General features: G+C 42.7%; 1 protein-coding gene across 1 annotated transcript in view; it reads left to right on the forward strand.

The window, feature by feature from the left end:
• Window positions 1–27088, forward strand: part of npepps (aminopeptidase puromycin sensitive) — a 217303-nt gene that overhangs the window by 156405 nt on the left and 33810 nt on the right. Inside the window, exons 15-18 of the mRNA XM_080213884.1 lie at window positions 1961–2100; window positions 13700–13834; window positions 20489–20708; window positions 23375–23517. Coding sequence (XP_080070010.1) covers window positions 1961–2100; window positions 13700–13834; window positions 20489–20708; window positions 23375–23517 — 638 coding nt within the window. The remainder of the gene's footprint in view (window positions 1–1960; window positions 2101–13699; window positions 13835–20488; window positions 20709–23374; window positions 23518–27088) is intronic.

The raw sequence follows: 27088 nt of genomic DNA on the forward strand, positions 1-27088 counted from the left end.
TTGGCAGATGAGCTACTTGTACGCATCAATCATTCTTAAATCAGGAGATGTGAATTATGGCACTGGCACCACACAGCACAGATCAAGACTTGATGGAGCCTTTGCCTGATCCATGTACATCAGTGCCTGTTAAATATTTGGCAGAGGACAAGAGCTCAAAAGTATTATTAGGCTGATACGTGTGATGAAACGCCTCCAAGATTGTGAATCCTATCAAGGCTTTAATAAATGTACAATTCTAGTTCTTAAGTTTAAAACGCAAGTTGCACATAAAGTATTGAGAGTTAAATGTTCAAGAAACTTTTGCTTTATGAATCAATCTTGTTTGCAATTAAAAATTCCTCTCTTGTTAGATTGCCTCAGATTGAATCCGTTTTTAAACAGCTTTGTGCTCCGCTTCTGACCTTCAGAACTTGGTTGGCTTGTCAGAAAATGCTGGGAATCAACAGCAGGCCAAATTGGCAAATATTCCCTGTTTGTTCTCTTTCCATAAATCCATTCATGTAGAAGTACACCTCTCCTGTAACTATGTGAAGGATAACTGAGGAAATTAAGGATGGTTTTAAATTCAAATAAAATGTTGTGAATCTTAGTTGAAGGCCAGAAGATTGGAAGACTTAAAAAAGAAAGGGTGAAAATAGACTGAGTTAGCTAGCAAGGAACAAAAAATGGATATTAAGAGCTTCCAGAAGTATAAAAAAAGAAGAGATTAGTAAAAATAAGTGCTGGTCCCTAAGAGAATGAGAGTGGGAAACAAGAAAGGAAAACGAGAGAATTACTAAACAAACCAAAAAAACTGATGACTCCTGTACCTGAAAAAGGCATCATAGGATCTTATAAGTGGCTGTAGAGGTAATGAATTGATCAATTATAAAATTCTGTAGATTCTAGAAAGGTCCCAAATGATTGAAAAACTACATACGTTATACCATTCCCTTCCATCAGTTTCTCCATCTCCATCAAATCTGGTCTGGTGATGCAACCTTCCACAACAGCACACCTACCCTTCCCCCCCCACCACCCCACCCCACTGAGGTTGAAAGGGTCCTCAATTGTGTCCAGCTCAATTCCCACACTTCTGTTCTTACCCCTTCCCCATCCTTCCTGAACCACTATAAGATTCCTGCTTACCCCCTCTAACCTTTCAGCCACCTTGTTTATCAAATATCTATCTAGTATCATACAATCATAGAATCCCTGTTGTGCAGAAGGAGGCCATTTGGCCTATCAAGCCTACAGTGACAACAATCCCTCCCAGGCCCTGTCCCCATACCCCACATATTTTACCCTTCTAGTCTTCCTGACATTAAGGGGCAATTGAGCTTGGCCAATCAATCTAACCTGCACGTCTTTGGACTGTGGGAGGAAACCGGAGCTCCCAGAGGAAATCCATGCAAACATGGGGAGAATGTGCAAATTTCACAGACAGTGACCCAAGACAGGAATTGAACCCAGTCCCTGGTGCTATGAGGCAGCAGTGCTAACCACTGTGCCACCGTGCCACCCTCTCATTGTTGGTATTTCTAACTTTTGGATGAGGCATTAGGCAGAGGCTGTCTGTCCTCTGATAGATTAAAAAAAGGTCCTGTGGCAATATCTTGAAGAGCAGGTGAGTTCTGCCTGGTGATATGGTCAACATTTATCTCTTAATTAACATCTCAAAAACTGAATGTGTCGTCACTATCACAGTGCGTTTGTGGGAGCTCACTATGTGCAAATTGAATCAACAAACAGCGCAGCCTGCTCATCAAATCTGTATCTTCCTGGTATATCGGACTTTGTTCCACACCAGTCAGTGCATTTACCCTAAAAGTTTTGTTTTGTATTCATTCTTTTAAGTGATGTACTTTCAGACCCATTGAGGTCATTTCTGCTATTGAGGGAAAATGGAGTCAATTTTCTCAGGGCTCTACTACTTAAATCCATTCATGTATAAGTACACCTCTCCTGTGTTTCCCAGGTAGTGACTATCCTCACTGGATGGTCCCTATTAATATCTGCACCAGTGAAGATGTAAGCAGTGATAATATGAAGGTGTTATTGGACCAGCCAGAGATGACTATCACTGTGAAGAATGTGAAACCAGATCAGTGGATAAAGGTAGGTCACCAGAGAGCTTCAGAAGTAGATTAGGGTATGTATTCTTTTCCACCTTTTGGTTAAATAGACTTTTTAATCTGCTTTCTTCAGATCCTTGAAAAGAGTCAGGCAGGGAATCTGCTCTAAGGCCTCCGCCAGCCTTGCTGTTCAATTGACTTCCAGACACACAAGAGAAGCCCCAATGACAATATTTTTTGCTTCCATGCCTTTGTATCTAACTTCCACCATTGTGCCTTTATTCAAAGATATTTTGGTAATGTCAGGGAATTCCATGTGCAATGGTGATTCTTGGTGCAGTGCATTTGGTGTCCCAATGTGTCGCTTCATTGAGTTTATATCTCATTATATCATTAACAACTGATCAGTTAATTCATCCTTTTGGTGGTTTGGGAAGCATGCTGACTGGAGACTTGGCACTGCAGAAGGGAAGTCATTGCAGGTTAGTGTTAGTTTCAGAATTGCTTTGGTAAAGGTATATGGTCCGGTGTTACCCAAAACAGGGCTAGGAAAGAAATTACTTTTTTTTCAAAAAGGGGGGAACTTTCAGTATTTTGTTCTTGTCTCCCTACTAGTTTAACAAAAAAAATACAACTCATACAAAGTGGGATTCAGATTCTGGCTCCTTGAATTGGTGACTTATTTCCATTTGTTTTATTTTGAAATTTATTTTCTAGCGGAAAGTTGCATTTGTGAAGAGCCCATTCACTTGGATGTCAACTAATTGTTACCTTTCCAGACCAAGAAATTATATATAGCCTTCAAAAATCTGAAGGGAAGTAAGTGGACAAAATGGGAAAGAAATTGCACTGCTGGAGGAGGTGCATGATGGTGCTTAAAATGGACATTCTGTGCAGACTTCCCCATTGGATTTGATTATGGAATTTCAAGTGTTGCTTATTTTAGACTGTGTAAATTCAATAATTGACCTTCACATTTGCCAAATGCTCTCAATGCTTGTATTCTGCTTACAGTGTTGTAGTTTGCTTCCTATGCTGCATTTTAAACTCATGCTGCAAAATTAGAAAGCGTGAAATAAGTTCCATTCGTTCATACTAAATAGGCTTTGGATTTTAATCCTGCTAACCTGTACCTCTTTGTTTTTGAGAAATAATCTTCACCTCTATTTATGTGTCTGTCTATCTTTCTGTCCATATCAATGCCCATCTGTCTGCCTGTGCCTCCTTGCCCTTGAAGCTAGAGCAACCCATGCCCCTTACAAGCATACCAAGGCCTGCAGCTCTGGGGCCCGCGCTGACAGCCTCGCTGCCATGGCCCACACTGACCCTTTTTTCCCTCCCGCTCTTGCCCTGGCACCTGCCCTGCCCCCATTACTTATCTCTATCTCTGTTCATCTCTGTCCCTTCCTGTCTGTGTCTCTTTTCCTTGCCATGTCTCAGACTCTATTTTCACTTTTCTCTATCTCTATTCTTTCTCTCTTTCTTTCTCTCTATCAGGGCGGCATCAGGGCACAGTGATTAGCATTGCTGCCTCACAGCACCAGGGACCCAGTTTGATTCTAACTTGGGTCACTGTGCGGAGTCTGCACGTTCCTCCTGTGTCTGCATGGGTTTCCTCCCACAATCCGAAAGACGTGCTAGTTATGTGCATTGGCCATGCTAAATTCTTCCTTGGTACACCCAAATGGGCGCTGGAGTGTGGTGTCTAGGGGATTTTCACAGTAACTTCATTGCAGTGTTAATGTAAGTCTACTTGTGACACTAATAAATAAAATCTTTCAAAAAAAGCTTATACTTTTGTATTTGAGAACACAATGCTTGAATTCTTAAAGCATCAAGGCAAATGGATAGATGCTGTTCTAGTCTCTGAACCTCAAGCACTAGCTCTACAGCTACTGCTAAATGGGCATCTTTTTTAAAACGTTGTATAGCTTAAGCAAACACTATATCCAGAAAGTCAAGTTTTTAATACCAATGTACTTTAAGCAACTTTGTTTCACATATTTGGTGATAACTATAATATACAATTTAGCTGGACAAAATCTGATGAAATGTCGAACCAATACACTTGGTAATATTCATATACAAGGAAAGGATCAATGTTTTTCAGTGTTTAATATCTCTGGTATAATGAAGGTTGTGTGATTACATTAATAAGAGGAGGCACAATTAAGACATTTATCTTAGAATCGGGCATTAACACATTGCAACATTTAAGCATTCGATTGTTAGTAATTCAGAAACATTAGACTTAACCACATGTATCAAGAGTTCATACCCATTTTCATTATAAATTTAGGTTTGAATATGTTGTGAGATCACCTATCTTGCAACATCGCTAAACTCAGTCCCAGCAGTAATTGTTAAAGATCTAGCAACAATCTAAAATCGCATTTTTAAGGTGCAATTTAAACTGTTTACGAATATACATAAAACTATATGAATTAGGAGCAGGAGGCCATTCAACCCCTCGAACCAGCTCCACCATTCAATAAGATCATGGCTGATCTGTTTTTCTTTTGAATTCCACATTTCCATCTACCCCTGATAACTTGATCCCTTCGCATAACGTGAATCCCACATGAAGCCCCATCAACGTATCTCACGATCTGCAAACTCCTTATGTACTGTTCATAACATAGTTTCCTACATGTCTTTGTGTCATCTGCAAATTCCATGACAATGCCTTTGCTCCTCTCATGCATCATTGGGATAGAATCCTACAATGCAGAAGGAAACCATTCGGCCCTTTGAGTCTGCACCAACTCTCTGAAAGGGTATGCCACCCTGGCCCAGTCCCCATAACCCCATGCGTTTACCATGGCTGATCCACCTACCTACACATCTTTGAACTTTGGGAGGAAACTGGAGCACTGGAGGAGACCCACGGAGCCAGGGAGAGAATGTGCAAACTCCACACAGTCACCCTAGGTTCCATGCCCAATTTTAGAAAGTTCAGGCCCCATCACAGATCGCTGCAGAACTCCATTCTTCACATCCTGCCAATCAGAAAAGGACCCAAATGTGCAAACTTCTCCATTTTCTGTCAGCTAAACAATCCTCTTTCAATGCTAACATGTTATCCCTTGCACCGAGTTTTGCACAATGACCTTTGATCTGCCACCTTATTAAATGCCTTCTGGAAATCCAAGTACAGTATGTCCACAGATTCCCTTAAATCCACAGCACATGTGACTCGTTCAGTTAACTCCAAAAAACTGGTTAAGTTTTTCAAAGTGTCCTGCTGCATCCTCTTTTATGATTGATTCTAGTAACTTCCCCACAGCAGGCATCAAGCTAAACTGGCCTGTAGTTTGAATAGAGGGGTTACATTTGCTACTTTCCAGGCTGATGGAACCTTTCCAGAATCTACGGAATTTTGGAAAATTAATATTAACATATTGAATTCATTAGTAACCTCGGTTAAGATGCTAGGATAAAGTCCATCAGAACCTGGAGACTTGTCAGCCTGCAGCTCCACCTGTCTACTCAATACTGCTTCCCGAGCGATTATAATTTTACCAAGTTCCTCACTGCCTTCCACCTCCTGATTTTCTGCTATTGTTGGAATCTCTTTGTAACCTCCATTTTAACTATATGAGAGAGAGCAGGGAGCGATTAGTTACATTGATAATTCTCAGCTGTTGTAGTCTGCACACTTTGAAGTGACAGTTCTGCATAAGCAGTGCAAATTCTATGGAATCAAAATCCCTTGCTATCTATCATACTCCAATCACGGGTTCAATTCAGCTCATTAATCTGAGTCCTCGAGTGTACTCCTTTGAGCTCATGGAACTATCTTACTTATACTTGGGGTGGGGGGGGGGGGGGTGTACTCCTTTCAGCTCATGGAACTATCTTACTTATACTTGGGGTGGGGGGGGATGGTGGGGGCAGTGCTTGTCTACTTTTATCTTGAATGCCCTTGCCTTTTGTTCCTTACTTATATCATTGAATGCTGTACTTGTTCACATTTGTAGATGTTTTCATGCCTACTCAAATAATGCATATTTGCACTTGAATCAGCAGTCCATTATTAGGAAATCTGTCCAGTCTGGAATAAAAACCTTCAATAAAATGTAAAGGCATCTCACGTGCGCAGGGTATTCTGTGCACAATTGAGGTGTTAATCGATTATTCTGAGGGGAAACTGGCGAGCTCCTCGTTATGATGTCCACGGAGGACAATAATAAATCAAATAAAGTTTCGGACCTTGATACTTTCCAGTGGAATCAAACACATTAGGATAGCACCCAATCACCCATCATCAAATGGATTGGCTAAACAGACAGTGGAGACTTTTAAACTTGGCATAAAGAAGCAACCTGCAGTATCCATAAAGGCCAAACTAGCTCAATTTTTATTCAACTGTAAGATTACTGCCACACAACGATTTGAATAGCCCCAGCAGAATTTTTAATGGGATGGCTGCTTTGCACAAGATTAAGTCCATTGTTCCCAAACTTGGTGGGGAGGATGGATTCCCAGCAAAACAACCAAAAGAAGAACTATGATTCTGCAAGGACAGAAAGAATGGTTAAAACTGGCCACCCGGTCCACATGACGAACTCTGGGGATGGTCTCAGTTGGGACCCCAGGACCATAATAGAAAAAATGCGACCTGTGTATGGTAAGGTCCAAGTGCAGGGCAAAATGGTCAAGAAGCACCTGGACCATCTCGGAGTAGCTATCCTGTGCCAGTGCAGGCCTCGTTACCAGCCATGGGAACAATCACTGCCAGCATTGAGCCATGAATACAAGTCAACCCTGTGCGTGTCTCAGTGATGAGGACACTGATTCCAGAAGTGGAAGAGACTGGCGCTGCCACCCGCCCCCCCCCCCCCCCCCCCCCCGGCCAACTGAAGCAAGACCTCAGGAAGAACTAGTCTCAGTAGCTTTAAGACAGTCCCTTCAGAAGTAAAGGTCTCCAATCCAACGCCCACCCCCCTCCCCCCAGCCTAATCCAGTCGTGCCTCCAAAAGACCCCAGGTCCAATTGCGAAGTTGAAAAGGCTGGATTGTTGGGGGGAGGGATATTATGGTGGCCATAGGAGGTCGTCAACACATCTCCCTCATGGGTCTTGTAGAGTATTACCTCACCCAATAAGGAAGGAGCAGTGGGGATTTAAAACCAGCTGCTTCCATTCAGGCAGGCATTCTAAGGACTCTGGGGCTTGACTATAGCAACCGAACAGCACAATACACACATGGTAAACAAAGGGACAGAAGACTGACCTCAGCAAGATCATTACAGTCCAGGAGAACAATGGTTTGCATTGTGTGGTTTCCAAAATGGTTGCTGGACCATTCCACTGTTCTGTAGACCAAACAATGCATGAATTTCCCTTTAGGTGTTGATAGTCATAAGAACATAAGAAATAGGAGCAGGAGTAGGCTATCTAGCCCTTCGAGCTTGCCCTGCCATTCAATAAGGTCATGGCTGATCTGTCGTGGCTCAGTTCCACTTTCCCGCCTTCTCCCCATAACCCTTAATCCCCTTGCCTATGAAAAACCTATCTACCCGCATCTTAAATATATTTAGTGAGGCAGCCTCCACCACATCAACGGACAGAGAATTCCAGAGATTCACCACCCTTTGAGTGAAGAAGTTCCTCCTCAACTCCGTTCTAAACTGTCCCCCCTTTATCTTGAGGCTGTGCCCTCTAGTCCTACTGTCCTTCCTGAGTGGGAAGAGCCTCTCCACCTCTATCCTATCCATCCCAATCATCATCTTATATGTCTCAATGAGATCTCCCCTCATTCTTCTAAACTCTAACGAGTACGAGCCTAGTTTATTCAGCCTCTCCTCATAGTTCAACCCCTTCAGCTCCGGTATCAGCCTAGTAAACCTCCTCTGCACTCCCTCCAAGGCCAAAATATCCTTGCGTAAGTGCGGCGACCAAAACTGCACACAGTACTCCAGCTGCGGCTTCACCAGTGCCCTGTACAGTTGCAGCAAGACCTCCCTACTTTTATATTCAATCCCCCTCGCTGTGAAGGCCAGCATCCCATTAGCCTTCCTGACCACCTGCTGCACCTGCAGGCTGGGTTTTTGCGACTCATGCACAAGGAGCCCAACGTCCCTCTGCACCGTTGCATGCTGCAGTTTTTTGCCATGTAAGTAATAGTCCTTCCTACCATTATTCCTACCAAAGTGGACAATTTCACACTTGCCAACATTAAATTCCATTTGCCAGTTCCTGGCCCATTCACCCAGCCTATCTAGATCCTTCTGCAGACTTTCCACACCCTCTGCACAATTTGCCGTTCCACCAATCTTGGTGTCATCAGCAAATTTCGACACCATACACTCGGTTCCCTCCTCCAGACCATCTATATAAATGGTAAATAGCTGAGGCCCCAGCACCGATCCCTGGGGCACTTCACTAGTCACCAACCGCCAATCCGAATAGCACCCATTGACCCCCACTCTCTGCCTCCTATTTGACAGCCAATCCCCTATCTACGCTAACACCCTACCCCCAACTCCATGCCCCCTAACCTTCTGTAATAACCTCTTGTGCGGCACCTTATCAAACGCCTTCTGAAAATCAAGAAAGACCACACCTACCAGCTCTCCTCTATCCACCGCCCTAGACACATCCTCATAGAACTCCAATAAATTTGTCAGACACGACTTCCCCTTAACGAAACCGTGCTGCGTCTGCTCTATCAAACAATTCTCCTCAAGGTGCCTCGCTATTTTCTCCTTGATCATGGATTCGAGCATTTTACCTACAACAGACGTTAAACTAACCGGCCTATAATTCCCTGCCTTTTGCCTGCTACCCTTCTTAAACAATGGCGTAACATTAGCCGTTTTCCAATCTTCCGGCACTTCCCCGGAATCCAGCGAGGTTTGGAAAATAATCATCAAAGCATTCACTATCACCTCCGCCATTTCTTTCAGAACCCTTGGATGCATTCCATCCGGTCCTGGGGACTTGTCCACAATCAGTCCCTCCAATCTGTCGAGCACTGCCTCTCCAGTAACCATAATGTCATTCAGGCCCTCCATTCCTACCATCTTTCCATTGCTAACACCCGGCAAACTATTCACGTCCTCCTCCGTGAAGACCGAAACAAAAAGTTATTTAAGGCCTCAGCCATTTCCCCATCCCCTACCACTAAGTCTCCCCTCTCATTCTCTAAGGGTCCAACGTTCACCCTAGTCAGCCTCTTCCTTTTTATATATTTATAAAAACTCTTACTATCCTTTTTTATATTTAGCACTAGCCCAGCTTCATAGTTTATCCTACCCTTCTTTATCAACTTCTTCGTCATTCTTTGTTGATATTTAAACCTCTCCCAATCCTCTTCTCGCCCACTACTCTTAGCTACTCTAAATGCATCTGCTTTTAATTTAATACTCTACCTCCTTCGTTATCCACGGCTGATTATCTCTCCTCCTACGATCCTTTTTAACCATCGGAATAAATTCCTGCTGAGTACCAAGAAAGATCTCCTTAAAGATCCTCCACTTTTCCTCAGCAGGCCTACCTTCCAACATGCTCCCCTAATCAACATTCGCCAATTCCTCTCTCATCCTATCGTACTCCCCTCTGTTCAAGCAAAGGACACAGGTCCGGGAACTCACTTTCTCCTCCTCCATCTGCATCCGAAATTCCACCATACAATGATCACTCTTCCCAAGAGGATCCTTCACCACAAGGTCCCTAATTCTACCTGCCTCATTACATAACACCAGATCCAAGATAGCTCGCTCCCTCGTCGGATCCAACACACACTGTTCAAGGAAACCATCCCGGCAGCATTCCAAGAACTCCTCCTCAAGCCCACCGCATCCAGCATGGGTTGACCAATCAATATGTAGATTGAAATCCCCCATAATTATCACCGTTCCATTCCTGCACGCCGCATTTATTTGCGTGTTAATAGCCCGCCCCACCTCCAGATCATTATTTGGGGGCCTATAGACGACACCCACCAGCGTCTTCCTCCCTTTGCTGTTCCTAATCTCCACCCACAACGATTCCACTTTCTGCTCTTTGGCTCCTATATCATCCCTTACTACCACCCTGATGCTATCCTTAGTCTGTTAAACCGGGAAATTTTAAAGATATTCCTGTTTTTTAACTGGAACATAACAATTAGGAGCAGGAGTGGGCCATCTAGCCCTTCAAGCCTGCCCCGCCATTCAATAAGGTCATGGCTGATCTGAAGCGGATCAGTTCCACTTTCCCGCTTTCTCCCCATAACCCTGAATTCCCCTGTCTATCAAAAACCTATCTATCCATAACTTAAATATATTTAGAGAGGTAGTCTCCACCACTTCAACGGGCAGAGAATTCCAGAGATTCACCACCCTTTGAGTGAAGAAGTTCCTCTTCAACTCCAATCTAAACTGCCTCCCCCCCTTATCTTGAGGCTGTGCCTTCTAGTCCTGCTATCCTTTCGAAGCGGGAAGAATCTCTCTACCTCTACCCTATCCATCCCTTTCGTTATCTTATACATCTTTATAAGATCCCCCCTCATCCTTCTAAACTCCAACGAGTACAGACCCAGTCTATTTAGTCTCTCTTCATAGTCCAACCCCCCCACCTCCGGTATCAGCCTAGTGAATCTCCTCTGCACTCCCTCCAAGGCCAAAATATCCTTGCGCAAGTGCGGCGACCAAAACTGCACACAGTACTCCAGCTGCGGCCTCACCAATACCCTGTACAGTTGCAGCAAGACCTCCCTGCTTTTATATTCTATCCCCTTCGCTGTAAAGGCCAGCATTCCATTCGCCTTCTTGATCACCTGCTGCACCTGCAGACTGGGTTTTTGCGACTCATGCACAAGGACCCCCAGGTCCCTCTGCACCGTAGCATGCTGCAGCTTTTCGCCCTTTAAATAGTAATCCCTCCTACTACTATTTCTGCCAAAGTGGATAACCTCACACTTGCTAACATTATACTCCATCTGCCAGGTCCTCACCCACTCGCTCAGCCTATCCAGATCCCTCTGCAGACTTTCCACACCTTCCACGTAATTTGCTTTTCCACTCATCTTCGTGTCATCAGCAGATTTTGTCACCCTACACTCAGCCCCCTCCTCCAGATCGTCTGTATAAATGGTAAATAGCTGAGGCCCCTGCACCAATCCTTGTGGCACTCCACTAGTCACCAACCGCCAATCAGAATAGCACCCATTGATACCAACTCTCTGCTTCCTATTAGACAACCAATCCTCTATCCACGCTAACACCTTACCCCCAACTCCGTGCACCCTAACCTTCTGTAGCAACCTTTTCTGAGGCACCTTATCAAACGCCTTTTGAAAATCTAGAAACACCACATCCACCGGTTCCCTCTGTCTACTGCACTAGTCACCTCCTCATAGAAATCTAATAAATTTGTCAAACATGACTTCCCCTTAATGAATCCATGCTGCGTCTGCTCTATCAAACCATTCCTTTCTAGGTGCCTCGCTATTTCTTCTTTGATGACGGAGTCAAGCATTTTTCCAACTACAGATGTTAAACTAACGGGCCTATAATTCCCTGCCTTTTGTCTGCTACCTTTTTTAAACAGCAGCGTAACATTAGCCATTTTCCAATCTTCCGGCACTTCCCCCGAACCCAGTGAAGTTTGGTAAATAATCACTAAGGCATCCACTATCACCTCTGCCATTTCCTTCAGAACCCTGGGATGCATTCCATCCGGTCCTGGGGACTTGACCACCTTCAGTCCCGTTAGTCTATCAAGCACTACCTCTCTACTGACAGTAATTGCATTCAGGACCTCAACTCCCACCATCCTTCTATCTTTAATATCCGGCAAACTATTCGTGTCCTCCTCTGTGAAGACCGAGGAAAAAACTTACTTAAGACCTCAGCCATTTCCTCATCTCCCACCACTAAATCCCCCCTCTCACCGTCTAAGGGTTCAACATTCACTCTAGCCAGCCTCCTCCTCTTTATATATTTGTAAAAACTCTTACTGTCCTTTTTTATATTTCGTGCTAGTTTAGCTTCATAGCCTACCCTTCCTTTCTTTATAAACTTCTTAGTCATTCTTTGTTGATTTTTAAACCTTTCCCAATCTTCTAATCGCCCACTACTTTTAGCCACTCTGAACGCATCAGCTTTAAATTTAATACTCTATTTCCTTCTATAACCACTGCTGGTTATCCCTTCTCCTACATTCCTTCTTTACCATCGGAATATATTTCTGCTGAGCACCGAAAAAGATCTCCTTAAAAATTCTCCACTGTTCCTCAGCCGTCCTACCAACCAATCTGTGCCCCCAATCTACATTTGCCAATTCCTCTGTCATCCTATCGTATTCCCCTCTGTTCAAACAGAGGACACAGGTTTGGGACCCTACTTTCTCATCCTCCATCTGCATCAAAAACTCAACCATACAATGATCACTCAATGGAGAAGTGAGGGAAACTGATGGCTTGAAAGGGGTCACCACCATAGAATCTCTATAGTGCAGAACAAGGCTATTTGGCCCAAAGAGTCTGCACGAACTGTCTGGAAAAGGATCTTACCAGGCTCATCTCCCGTCCTATCTCCATAAAGCCGCGCATTTACCATAGCTAATCCCCCTAACCTACATATTTTTGGACACTAAAGGGCAGTTTGGCATGGCCAATCCAACTAATCTGCACATCTTTGGACTGTGGGAGGAAATCAGAGCACCTGGAGGAAATCCATGCAGACACAAGGAGAACGTGTGAACTCCACACAGCCGAAATTGAACCCAGGTCCTTGGTGCTGCGAGATGGTTCTTCTAACAACTGTGCCACTGAGGCGCACATGTTCCTTAACAATGGCCTGACTACCTTGATAATGGTTCTGATCCTGATGGCCATCTGACCTATTTAAAATTCTGTAATATCCATACCTCTGTTTAAAAAATTGGGGATAAAACTGTAACTGAACTGTTCAATTCATACTGCCTTTGTGATTTTTTTTAAATAAGATTTGACATGGATGAGTCTTTGGAACTAGTTTTTAGGATCAGGCTTTCCCTTCCCCATTCACACTGGGACTAAGGTGAAACAGTTCTGTGTATGAAGAATTTATGATGTAAAAGAAAATTTTCCCCTTTACCACATGATGGTCTTGTTCTCTCTCCTGGAGTGATTATGTTCATGCAGTAGCTGATTGCAGATAGATAGGCCTGTGTCATTGATACTCTAAGCCTGACAGCAAAAGGTACATGAGAACAACCTGGTGTGGTTTTCATCTGAAGTCCTTGGTTTGTACCTGAGCGTGCTTATTAGTTCCATATAGCAGGAATTCCAAAAAATGTTCTATCCCTCAGAGTTGTTTTTTAAGTTGATCAATTGGATAAGTCTTGTGACATCAAACTTGAGGGTTGTACTAAAACACTGATAAACATTTTCAGAGCACTGAAACTAACTAAGCTGATTCTTTGCAGCTTTTAATGTCATGTTAGTGATTCAATTCGGTTGACTTTGGCAAGAAAACAGTCCTGACAGTGCGCATGTTTACTAGGTTTCTGCCTGCCTGGTACGTATATGATAAATGTATCTAATGCAATGAATTACCATCTTTAAAAGGACAAGGTGGAATGGCTATTCTAGACAGGTAAACATATGTACATTAGGACCTCTACATGTAGGTGCATGAATCACTCTTGTTCTTTACTTTTGTTTAAACTTTAGTTAAACCCAGGAACAGTGGGATTCTGTCGCATTCAGTACAGTCCAACAATGCTCGAGAGTTTACTACCCAGTATCCGGAATCTTGCACTCCCTCCTGTAGACCGGCTAGGGCTTCAGAATGACTTGTTTTCACTGGTAAGTGGGGAAATATCCAAGTAGCATGTTGCTTATGTTATTGAAAATGTGCTTGAATCAAGCTATGCTTTTGAAACACCTCAATTCTTGCAGAAACCCAAGTATATAACATAACTTGGACCACAAAATGTCTTATTTAAATTTGTTTCTGGAAAAAGACAAGCAAATTCAAATTAACATAAATCATCCATGTGATTGACATTCTTTTCATATAGATACTGGAGTGTGTCAAAGGTTCAAATACTGAATTTTAAGTAAACTGAAGTCATTTATAATTAGCCTGGATTGAACTGTTTGCGTCAATTTACTCCGCTGTTATTTTATCTGGCATAGCTTTCTGTGGGTTATATTGTTCCTGTTCGGCAGTGATGTTATGTTTGGTGTCTCCAGGAGTTGGATTTTTCAATGGAAATTGAAGATGCTCCACTTCAGTGGTTGGCAGGCCGCTGGCATGGCATTTTACCAGAGGTGGCCAGTTGACAGACCACTGCCCAATCAGGGGTCTAATAGTTCAGCCTCAATAATGCTTCTAAAGTAGTGGCCACTGCAGGCCTTGGATGAAGGCAGTTGAATGGATGTCTTTGGTAAAACTGGGCCAAGCAGGTTCCAAAGTTCAAGGTTTTTGATGGTATGGTGCCCTTTGTGGGTTATCCTCCATCAAGGATAGCCCCACTACCGCGACCATTGTCGCAAATGGCCTGCTTGGAGGTTTCCAGGATTTACATGATTGCCTCATCACATTGTGCTGAGGCCTCCAAAGGCAGGAAAAATGCCTGGGAAATAGCCTTTAATTGGCCACCTAAGTGGTTGAATTTTTCTGTCCAGTGGGTGGCCATGCCGCTGAGTTTACCATAGTATTATTATGCCATGGTGGCAGGAAGATATCTGGCTCCCCTTCTGATGTCTTTTCCCACTATATTGCCTACTCATTCATTAACAGGCTGGGAAAATATCAGCCCCATGTCGTTGAAAAGTAGCATCTGCAATATAAGGTTAATGATTGTAATACTAATACTGTGAGTTTACCAGAATTCTCAGAAATTTAACCAATAGTTATAATTTATCAAAACAAAGTGACAGTCAGGGTCTACATTAGCAATCACCTACTGTAATTATGCTCTTCAAAAGTATCACTTGATTAAGATTTTTGGGCTACATGTTGTGAATCAAATTGTGTTTATACACAGTATAATAAGTGAGGTTTCTCCAGTCAATGCATTCACAGGTTTAATGTTCCTCATGGGCTCTGAAATTTGCTCTGAAGAAAGGCATGGTTCCTTGAGAGTACTTCAGAAGTTGCAGATGTTGCAAAGTTTTTCCTTCTCGCGGAAGAACAGGAAAAATCTGCATGAAGTTGCTTCCCCTTTACAAAGCGTAATGCTGAAATTTTTTTCGCCAAATCCCTCTGCTTCCCTTTTAGGTCTGCATTCCTTATTCTCTTGGGTACAATATTAGTTGTACTCCCAAGCAATCAAGCGTTTTGCACTTAGAAGTGTAACATACTGTCCCAAAAACTAACTGTAAGGTAATATAATCTGGGGTGCAATAATACATCTTAATTCATCTTTCTTGTGATCGGAACTGTGTTATCTGTAAACATGCACGTGTATCTCTCTAATCTTCCAGTCAATGGATTAATAACAGATGAATGAAGCAAAGCCACATATGAATCATTAAACTGCTTCAGTTTATAATCATGTATAGATTAACAGTTGCCATTGAATCTCATCTTACTTTATTTTACTTCATCTTTTACACACAAACAGAATCAACTGTGCTACACTACCTCATGTCTGGGATAGCTAGATTTTTATCTTCTTGTCTTTTGGTCTAGATGGTGTTAGATAAACAAATTGTGCTCTTTCCTCCAACCCAGTTTGACTGCACAACTCTAGCCACATTTGCAAATTGGACATTAACCACTTGTAGACTCAATTTAAACACTTCAATATCATGAATTCACAAACCCTCTCTTGACAAATAGTCAAAAAAATCTTAAACTACAACTCCCTACTTAAAAACTACTTCTTTGGCAGTGCTTTTTGATCCCCCTTTGTCATGCCTTCTCTAGATTTTTCTCCTTACCCTCTAAGTGCCTTGAGATTTTTCTCAGTTTAAAGTGTCATATAAATAAAAGTTGCACCCAAGGTATACTTTTCAAGGGGACTGAAGGCAGTCTTTCTCTGAATTTTGCACAGCTGTATTATGCATGAACAGAGGTGTCCTTGATCAAGTAGACAAGTATTTAAATCTCCAGACTGACATCTGTCATGGCAATGAGCCCATCCCCCTTTGTACACCTCCCCCCTCTGCCTGCTGACAAGGTGAATCTGTCTGACATTCATGTTACTTGAATCTGAAACTGCTATCCAGTTTAAAATGGAGAGAAATGTTTTTCCAAGACTTTGGCATACTTGAATCAGATGATGATTTCACATACGTAAAAGATGCTTTAAATTGCTCTCTTGTGATAAGCATATTGATGAGTTGTTTGAGATAATTGGGAGGTTAACCAAGTAGCAACTCTGCCTGCTGGCACACCTCCAAATTAATGTCGCAGCATTCGCAATCTGGATGTGAAGCAAATTCATGTAGTGAATGTCAGGCATTAGGCTGCAATGCAAAGAAAGGCAATAAAATGCTGTAGGTAGCCCTGGTGATAAAGCATGTTGACTGTCTGCACTGCCACAGTGCTCTTCCACTGAGGTCCCCATCATAATTCTGTTGGTTGAAGGAGGCCCCAAGCGGTAACAGAGGTGAGAAATTCTGCAGCTAAGTCATTTTGTCTGCCCTTGCCTGTCTCTGAGCAACATTGGAATGCAAGATAAAAAAGTTGCTGGTCTATTTGAGGAGAAGCTTGTAGAGGGTGAAATTTATATTTTCAGAAAACTTCTAATTGATGTTACAAGGAAATTTCCTATCAGCTACATCTGAAGCAACAATATTGTTGAAATGTTGCCTTTGTAATTAGAAATTAGGATAATCAATGAGAAATAGTTAACACATAGCAGCAGCTATTTTTATATTAATCCTAGATCATTCTTGTGCTTTGTTCCCCTTTTTTTGTGTGCCATCAACTGTTGGACTCTGTTCCTACACGGAGTTTCTTCATTAATTTCAGACATTTTTCGAAGTATATATGATGACTACATGATTCTGTTCAATTGCATGGAATGGCCTGCACTGCTAAACTTTTGCTGTATACAAATTATTTGGGCAATAAAATGAACAGCATTTTTTAACCTTTATGGGATGTGGGTGTTGCTGGCAATGCCAGCATCTGTTGCCCATCTCTAATTGTCCTTAAGAAAGTAATGGTGAGCCATGCAGTCTTGAACTGCTGCAGACCATCTGGTACAGATACACCCACCTGCTGTTTGTGGGGGGATATTCCAGGATTTTGATCCAGTAACTGTGAAGGAACAATGATATAGTTAAGACTATGTGTTAGAAGTCAGAATGAAGTGTGTCTTGAAAGCGGGGGGGCTTGCTGGTATTCCGTGCATCTGCTCTCTTGTTCTTCCAGGTGTAGTGGTTACGGGCTTGGAGAGTGCTGTTGAAGGATCTTTGGCAAGTTGCTGCAGTGCATCTTGTATATAGCATGCGCTACTGCCACTGTGCATTGCTGGTGGATTGGGTGCCAGTTAAGTAGTCTGCTTTGTCCTGGTTGGTTTTGTGCTTTTTTGAGTGTTGTTGGAACTGCATCCATCCAGACAAGTGGAATGCATTCTCATGCTCGTGACTTGGCTTTGTGGAGTCAGGAGGTGACTTGCTCATCACAGAATTCCCAGGCTCTGACCAATCTAGTAGCCACAGTATGGCTGGGCCAAATAAAAGTTCAGCTTCTAGTCAGTGGTGACTCTCAGGATGTTGGTGATGGTAATGCTACTGAGGGAGATGATTTGATTTGCTCTTTTTGGAGATGGTCATTTCCTGGCACTTGTGTGGTGTAAATGTTACATGTTGGTTACTAGCTCAAGCCTAAATGTTGTCCAGGTCTTGGTGCATATGGAAATGGATTGCATCAGTATCTGAGAAGTTGTGAATGGTGTGGAAATTGTACAATCATCAGTAAACATTATCACTTCTGGTCTTATGATGGAGAGAGGATCATTGATGAAACAACTGAAGATAGTTGGATCTAGGACGCCAACTTGCGAATCTCCTGCAGCAGTGTGGCAGAGATGATCGACTTCCAGCAACCACCAACATCTTCCTTTAAGCTAAGTATGACTCCGACCAGTGGAGGAGTGTTTTGCCCCTCATTTCCATAAAAGTTGCGAATGCCAAATTGGTGCATAGGCAAATTTGATAGAGGCTTGAGGGTAGGCAATTTGGCATCAAGGAGAGTTCAATCTCAAGGAATGTAAAATCACCCATTTTTAGCTCGAGAAAAAAAGAACTGAAAGTAAAAAGATCTTTTATTTAGCACCTTTTACAACAGCAGGACATTCCACAGTGTTTTACAATCAATGAAACACTTTTAAATTGTTGGAAACTAGATAGCCAATTTGTATGGTGCATCAATGAAATAAATTCGACTCATTGGCATTTAAGCACAGATGAGGGCCATTTGACCCCTTGATCCTACGCAGTAGTTCGTACCGCTGCCTCTCAGCGCCAGGACTCAGGTTCGATTCCCGGCTTGGGTCACTGTGCAGAGTCTGCATGTTCTTCCTGTGTCAGTTTGAGTTCCCTCCAGGTACTCTGGTTTCCTCCTACAGTCTGAAAGATGTGCTGGTTAGCTGCATTGGCCATGCTAAATTCTCTGTGTACCTGGATAGGTGCCAGAATGTGGTGACTAGGGGATTTTCACAGTAAGTTGATTGCAGTGTTAATGTAAGGTTACTTGATACACTAATAAATAAATAAACTAAAGCAGCCTGTTCCATTCCCTTGTGGCACTTCAAGTTTATTTCCCCCAAGTGTTCGTCCAGTTTCATTTTGAAATTTCTGATCATCTCTGTTTCTGATAATCTTGTGAATTCCAGGTCATTACCACTTGCCACATAATAAAAGTTATTTCTCACATTCTTGCTCAAAATCTTAAATATGTATCTCCAATCCGTGTAACATCAACTAATAGGAGCAAATTTCCCTTGTCTGCTTATTTAATTCTGTCATAATATTGCAGTTCTCTTTCAAAGCTCCTCTCAATCACTTTTGTTCCAGTGATAACAATCCCAAACTTCTCCAATGTAACTTTGTAGTTAAAACCTACATTGCTGGAATCATTCTGGTAAATCCCTCTGCACCTTCTCAAAGACGTTCATATCTTTCCTAAAGTGTAGTGACCAGACAGAATGCAATACTGTAGTCGTTGCCTAACTAGAGCTTTATGAAGATTGAGCATCTCGCTCCCTTGCATTTGAACTCTGTGCCTCACTTCGTGAAGCTCAAAATCCCCTCTGCTTTCCTAACAATTCTCAGTGTGTCCTACGACCATCAAACATCAAGGCACATGCCCGTCAGGTCTCTATATCCTTGCCATTAAGTCTGTACTGTCTCTTCCTATCTTTTCTGCCAAAATATATCACTTCACAGTTCCATCTGCTACTTGTCTGCCCATTCTGCTAACGTATGTGGGTGCTGTTATAGTCGATTAGTATCATAGCCACTGTTTGCCACTCGATGTTTGGTATCGTGAACAAATTTTGAAATCTTACTCTGTATGCCTATATCCAACAACAGCTTTTATCTGCACAGCGTCTTCAACACAATGAAACAAGTCAGTAAATAATCTGTGTTTTGTGATGTTGGTTGAGGGCCAAATATTGGTCAGGGTACCATGACACAGTGTATTTTCTGCTCAAAAGCTGTGCTAAAGTGCCAGCTTAAATTATGTGCTTTTTTGGAATGGGATTTGAACCAACAACCCTCTAACTTGAGTATGCCACCTACCGAACCATGTCTGACATCTAAAATTTAAAGCTACTGTTCCTGGATGGTCATTAGCTGTTGTGTTTTGGGATATCTGAAGGATGTGAAAAGCGCAATGCAAATGTTATACTGTTATTGTAGCACAATAGGGAGGAATTTAATTAGCCATAAGTTTGTCTTTCAGAATAGAATGTGGGATTTTTAACATATGGTCTGATAGGAGGGCATGCACAAATGATGGACCAATACAATACAAATCCATATCACACTTGTACTTGAGAAGATGATACATTTGATCTTTGTTATTGGACACGTTGAGTCTTATCTGTGTAAGTGAATGGTTAAAATCTTGCCCATTGTGTTGAAAATTTTTTGATGATTTTTTTGTAAAGACAATAAGAAATCTCACAACACCAGGTTAAAGTCAGGTTTATTTGATATCACGAGCTTTCGGAGCGCTACTCCTTCATCAGGTGAAACTTACCTGATGAAGGAGCAGTGCTCCCAAAGCTCGTGATATCAAATAAATCTGTTGGACTTTAACCTGCTGTTGTGAGACTTCTTACTGTGCCCACCCTAACCCAATGCCAGCATCTCCACATATTGTAAATACAAATTTGTTTTTAATGAGTTCCTGGGAAGTGTAACTATTAAACCTGAAGGATTTTCCAATGGCATCCTGTGTGCCAAAAATTGATGGCCATCGGCCAGCTGGTCAGATTTTTGGCTTTAATAGATAATCTGATGAGGTGTACATTTTTATGTGTTTTGCAGGCTCGAGCTGGCATTATCAGCACAGTGGAAGTTTTGAAAGTCATGGAGGCTTTTGTGAATGAGCCAAATTACACAGTGTGGAGTGATTTAAGCTGCAATCTGGGGACTCTTTCTACCTTATTGTCCCACACAGATTTTCATGACGAAATGCAGGAATTCATTGTTGACCTGTTCTTGCACATTGGGCAGAAACTTGGCTGGGACCCAAAACAGAACGAAGGTATGATTTTAAACTTTAATGATTTAAAAGTGATCTCCACTTTTAAAGCAACCATCCCCTTCTGCGGTTGTTATTCATCCTGTTTAAATTGAATCTAAATTAGAAAGCACATCTTCAAATTATAAGTTGGAGTCACTTTCTGCGTTGAGTGCCTGGTGTGGAGACCTGTGCGTTACCAATTGCTTCCTTCCCCTGTCAGGGTCATTGGAGAAGCAATGGGAAAAATTAACTTTTATGTCCATCTTGAATATTGTCTCCAACCAGATCAGAATTGATTGTGAAAAGTCTGGAGTCTCAACCGTTTTGGTTGGAGAAAACTTGTCTCGGCATGGTTTGCATGTACAAGGGATTAGGATCGTGCACCATATAATGTAGGGAAGTACTATCAAAGGGTCTGATAGTTTTCAAGTTAAGAACTTGTACTGGAGTGCAGCAGCCAAAGATGAGGATCCTGGCTTGTTTTGATGCTATAGCTGCAGAAAGTACAGTATCTGACTTAATGGGTCTGGTTTAGGTGGGTGAACAAATATGGATGGGAAAGAGGAGGAAATGTTTTGCAAAGATGATCTTGCTGTAAAACAGATGCTACATCTTGTGTTCAACCATCAGAGAAATAATCACAATTGCAAATAAGTTTAAGATCTCATCACCCCCTCATTGAAAGTTAATTTAGAAAAAAACCTTTTGAGACAGTGAAGATGTTTATTTTATCTACTAAAGATGAGTCCCATTTCAGTTAATAATGGAGTGCCACATGGAGAGACCTGCTGCCTTCATGACCCTGTGTTGTTAAAGAATAGCATATGGATTGCGTAGAGTGGGATTGAAGATGGTTATGAAGCATTAGTGTATTACAGAATCAAATCATACAATGGTGACAGCACAGAAGGAAGACATTAGGCCGCCATGTCTGTGCCAGCTCTACTCCCATTCCTCTGCCTTTTCCCTGTGACACTTATTTTTTTTGAATTACATGATGTTTTATTCTGACAAGGATGAGGATGATAAACATACAGCTCACCCTGTTACGAGTTTTACAACATCTAAATCGTAGCATTTCCCTTGCTTTATAAATATCGATCTGCCAAGTACTGAAATTTATGATAGAAGCAAATACTATTTTTATTTCCCACCAAAATGTTGTCCTCCTTTGGTGTAGAGGACAAATGAATATTCATTTCTCTGAAATTGAGGAACCAGTCATCAGGAGAGTGGATATTTCAGACTCTGTCGTTCATTCTGTCCTGACACCAATGATGGATTTGATCCCTAAGCACCTCGAACAAAACACAGTTTGATGGGTCCATTAATGACAGAAACAAGCGAAACTAAAAGAAGCAAACAAAATATCTACACGATAAAGAAACCTAAAAATAAAGCGTATTATAAAACTAAAAACAATGGAAATAATGAGGTTTAAGAGAGGTAACTCTCCAGGGATTCCACATTAGGTTTGAGAAAAAAAAGGTAAATTGAACAGATAACGGGATTTGTGAAGGGCAATTCATGTTTGCCTAAACTTTTTAACTTTTGAGTAGTTCTGTACCATAGTGTATGGGGGATTGTCTGCTGGCCCTATGACTTCTGCAGAAAGAATATACAGTAGGTTATGGTAATCTAGGGATTAAACTGGAGTGATGACCCAGAGGTTTAGGGAGGCTTCAGAGAGGGTACAGAAAAGATTTACCAGGATGTTGCCTGGTATGGAAAGCATTAGCTATGAGGAGAAGTTGGAGAAACTTGGTTTGTTCTCACTGGAACAAAGGAGGTTGAGGGGCGACCTGATAGAAGTCTACAAGATTATGAGAGATGTGGACAGAGTGGATAGTCAGAAGCTTTTTCCCAGGGTGGAAGAGTCAATTACCAGGGGGCACAGCTTTAAGGTGCGAGGGGCAAGGTTTAAAGGAGATGTACAAGGCAGATTTTTTACGCAAAGGGTGGTGGGTGCCTAGAACTCATTACTTGGGGGATGGTAGAAGCGGGTACAGTAGGGAATTTGAACGGGCATCTGGACAAATATATGAATAAGATGGCAATAGAGGGACATGGTCCCTGGAAGGGTCGGGGGTTTTAGTTAAGTCAGGCAGCATGGTCACTGCAGGTTTGGAGTGCCAAAGGGCCTGTTCCTATGCTGTAATTTTCTTTGTTCTTTGTTATGAACGATTTTGGGTCCCCCTGTGGCAAGTTGTAGATTTTAATTCACTAGACCCTGTAATTTGAGACCTGCCGCTAGAAAAAGAATTGTCGCAAAAAGCGAACTGGTTCCTGTGCTTCAAGGCAAAGTCCTGCCACCACCTCCTCCACTCAGTCTGGCCAGAAGTGACTCCAGTCTTGCATGATGTGATTGACGTTTTAATGGTCTACAGTCAATTAGAATTGAACAGAAAATATGGGCTTCTCAGTGACAGCCAAAGAAGAATTTAAAAACGCTTCGGAATTCTTCCTCCGTGTCCTCCCCCAACCCACTGCATTCTTCAGAAATGCTGTTTACATAAATGCCGCATTTTAATACATTGTGTCTATCTTTGCATATATTAAGCCACACGGTTTACTTACACATCTTCCACCTACATTAGAATTGTTTGAGCATCTGTGATTAGGAAATTTGAATTCTCATTTTGCCTTTTAAAAGAAGGCACTATTGATAGTTTCCTATTTTGCCTCAGGTCACCTAGATGCACTGCTGAGAGGTTTGGTCCTGGGAAAGCTGGGAAAAGCTGGGCACCAACCAACTGTAGAGGAAGCAAGGCGCAGGTTTAAAGATCATGTTGAAGGAAAACAATTCTTGCCTGCTGATCTACGTAGTCCTGTAAGTTTGGGTTCATTTAATACTTCAAGAATTGCTTTGGTTTAGTGTTCTTTTTGTTTTATTTATGAGGGGAGAAGAATGACAAAAATAAAGAGATTTTATTTGTGACTTCTCTTGGTATTGATATTGTGAATTTTATTATTGTGAAAAAACAAGCTTCACTCAAATCATGTCCCACTCTTAGATTGTTGTGATATTTGGTGGGAAGTTGCAGAGTGATGAACTGCTGATGAACACATTATTTGTCTGAGTTAGTGCTGTTTCTTGATTCTGATCTATGTTTACAAGGTATTTGTAAACAGGAAGTTTGTCAGAGGCTATCAAACAAACAATAGTCTGTATTATTTGTATAGATTTTGGAAGTTATTTTTATATATATATAATATATATTGTATATTTTACATGTTGGTTGACCAAACAACTTCTGAAGTTAGTGAAAAAGTGGAAACTATAGTGAAACCTTTTTTGTCAAATTACCGTGAAGGACAGGCTCAGCTTTTCAGCTGCTGGTTTGCTCCTGGTTATTTAAAAAGGAAGGGAGAGGGGACCTAGAAACCACAGAATGTCAAATGTGGAGAAGTCATTGCAATCTGTGATCGGTGACTGATCAACCAGTAGTTGCCCAAATGCTCAGAGAGGCAGCATGGACTTGTGAAAACGAGGTTGTATCTGACTAATTTGGTTTCTTCATTTTTTTTGAGATGTTGCTTTTCATTTTCCAATTCATTTATGGGATATTTTTCTCCTTTCAATGGATGTGAGTACCGCTGTCAAAGGAAGCATTTAGTGCCCAATCCTAATTGCCTATGAGGAGGTGGTAGTATGTTGTGTTCTTGAATCGCTGAGTCCATGTGATATATGTAGATAAGGGAATGTGTATGAACATTGTCTATATGGACTTCCAGAAGACATTTGGTATGATTGAACACAGATCACAGTGTATAGAACTGGAGGAAACCTGGTGACATGGGTCAATAATTGTTTGGGAGGCAGAAAACAGATTAGAGATTAATAGCTGGAATTTCCACAAGCATCAGGACCTCAGAATCAGACCCATCTTGAGTTCTAAAGCCCATGCACGTTGCCACCTGGGAGGCGGCCTCCTATCTGGCCAGTTCCTCACTCAAGTTCGAAAAGATGATGGATGAGTTCCTGATGATGGGAGCCCAGTAAGAGGTCCCTCAACATGGAGGCATCAGATAGAGAAGTCATTAGGGTCCTTGGAATAGCAGGGAGACCTATCCCTCCACAGGAGTAATGGCAGACTCTGTTGTGGCCTTCCAGTAAAAGGTCTGACAACACCAGGTTTAAGTTCAACCGATTTATTTGATAGTAAACTCACTAGCTTTCGAGGTTTCCCTCTTCTTCAGGTGAATGGACAGTTCTGGCCTCAGACAGAGCATATAAAGCACAGACAGTTTACAGATTACTGATTAGAATGCGAATCTTTACACCGAACCTGCTGTTCAAGTCCCAAAGTGGCCAACAATGTGAGTGGAAGGAGCACTGATCACAGGTTAAAGAGATGTGTATTGTCTCCAGGCAGTACAGTACGTGAGGTTTTGCAAACCCAGGCAAGTCACAGGGGTTACAGATAGTGCAACATGAACCCAAGATCCCTGTTGAGACCGTCCTCATGTGTGCGGAACTTGGCTATCAGTCTCTGCTCAGCGACTCTGCGCTGTCGTGTGTCGTGAAGGCCACCTTGGAGAATGCTTACCCGAAGGTCAGAGGCTGAATGCCCGTGACCACTGAAGTGTTCGCCAACAGGAAGGGAACAGTCTTGCCTGGTGATTGTCGAGCGATGTTCATTCATCCGTTGTCGTAGTGTCTGCATGGTCTCCCCAATGTACCATGCTTCGGGACATCCTTTCTTGCAACGCATCAGGTAGACAACGTTGGCCGAGTTGCAAGAGTATTTACCGTGTACCTGGTGGATGGTATTCTCATGTGTGATAGTATCTGTGTCGATGATCCGGCATGTCTTGCAGAGGTTGCTGTGGCAAGGTTGTGTGGTATTGTGGTCACTATTCTCCTGAAGGCTGGGTAGTTTGCTGCAAACAATGGTCTGTTTGAGGTTGCGTGGTTGTCTGAAGGCAAGAAGTGGGGCTGTGGGGATGGCCCTGGCGAGATGTTCGTCTTCATCAATGATATGTTGAAGACTCCGGAGAAGATGTCGTAGCTTCTCCGCTCCGGGGAAGTACTGGACGATGAAGGGTACTCTGTCCACCGTGTCCCGTGTTTGTCTTCTGAGGAGATCGGTGCGGTTTTTTGCTGTGGCGCATCGGAACTGTCGATCTATGAGTCGAGCGCCATATCCTGTTCTTATGAGGGCATCTTTCAGCGTCTGGAGGTGTCTGTCACGATCCTCCTCATCTGAGCAGATCCTGTGTATACGGAGGGCTTGTCCATAGGGGATGGCTTCTTTAACATGTTTAGGGTGGAAGCTGGAGAAGTGGAGCATTGTGAGATTGTCTGTGGGCTTGCGGTACAGTGACGTGCTGAGGTGACCATCCTTGATGGAGATGCGTGTGTCCAAGAATGCAACTGATTCTGGGGAATAGTCCATGGTGAGTCTGGTGGGGTGGAATTTGTTGATATCATCGTATAGTTGTTTCAGTGATTGTTCACCATGAGGCCAAAGGAAGAAAATGTCATCAATGTATCTAGTGTATAGCATCGGTTGAAGATTCTGTGCAGTGAAGACGTCTTGTTCGAACCTGTGCATGAAGATGTTGGCATATTGAGGTGCAAATTTGGTCCCCATGGCTGTTCCATGTGTCTGGATGAAAAACTGGTTGTTGAAGGTGAAGACATTGTGGTCCAGGATAAAGCGGATGAGTTGTAAAATTGCATCTGGAAACTGGCAGTTGTCAGCATTGAGTACTGAGGCATTTGCAGCAATGCCATCGTTGTGGGGAATGTTGGTGTAGAGTGCCGAGACATCCACTGTGACGAGGAGCGTCCCTGGTTCAACTGCTCCATGTGTGCTGAGTTTCTGTAGGAAGTCCGTAGTGTCGCGACAAAAGCTGGGGGTTCTTTGTACAATGGGTTTCAGGATACCCTCAACGTAGCTGGAGAAGTTCCTGCACAGAATCCCATTGCCTGATACGATGGGACGGCCAGGTGTGTTTGCCTTGTATATCTATGGAGATCTCTACTGCCTCCCAAAGACACACAAGGCAAACACACCTGGCCGTCCCATCGTATCGGGCAATGGGATTCTGTACGAGAACCTCTCCGGCTACATCGAGGGTATCCTGAAACCCATTGTACAAAGAACCCCCAGCTTTTGTCGCTACACTACGGACTTCCTACAGAAACTCAGCACACATGGAGTAGTTGAACCAGGGACACTCCTCGTCACAGTGGATGTCTCAGTGCTCTACACCAACATCCCCCACAACGATGGCATTGCTGAGACTGCCTCAGTACTCAGTGCTGACAACTGCCAGTTTCCAGATGCAATTTTACAACTCATCCGCTTTATCCTGGACCACAATGTCTTCACCTTCAACAACCAGTTTTTCATCCAGACACATGGAACAGCCATGGGGACCAAATTTGCACC

The sequence above is a fragment of the Carcharhinus amblyrhynchos genome, chromosome 27, assembly GCF_965287045.1.
Source record: "Carcharhinus amblyrhynchos chromosome 27, sCarAmb.v2.hapA, whole genome shotgun sequence".
NCBI classification, from domain to species: Eukaryota; Metazoa; Chordata; class Chondrichthyes; order Carcharhiniformes; family Carcharhinidae; genus Carcharhinus; species Carcharhinus amblyrhynchos.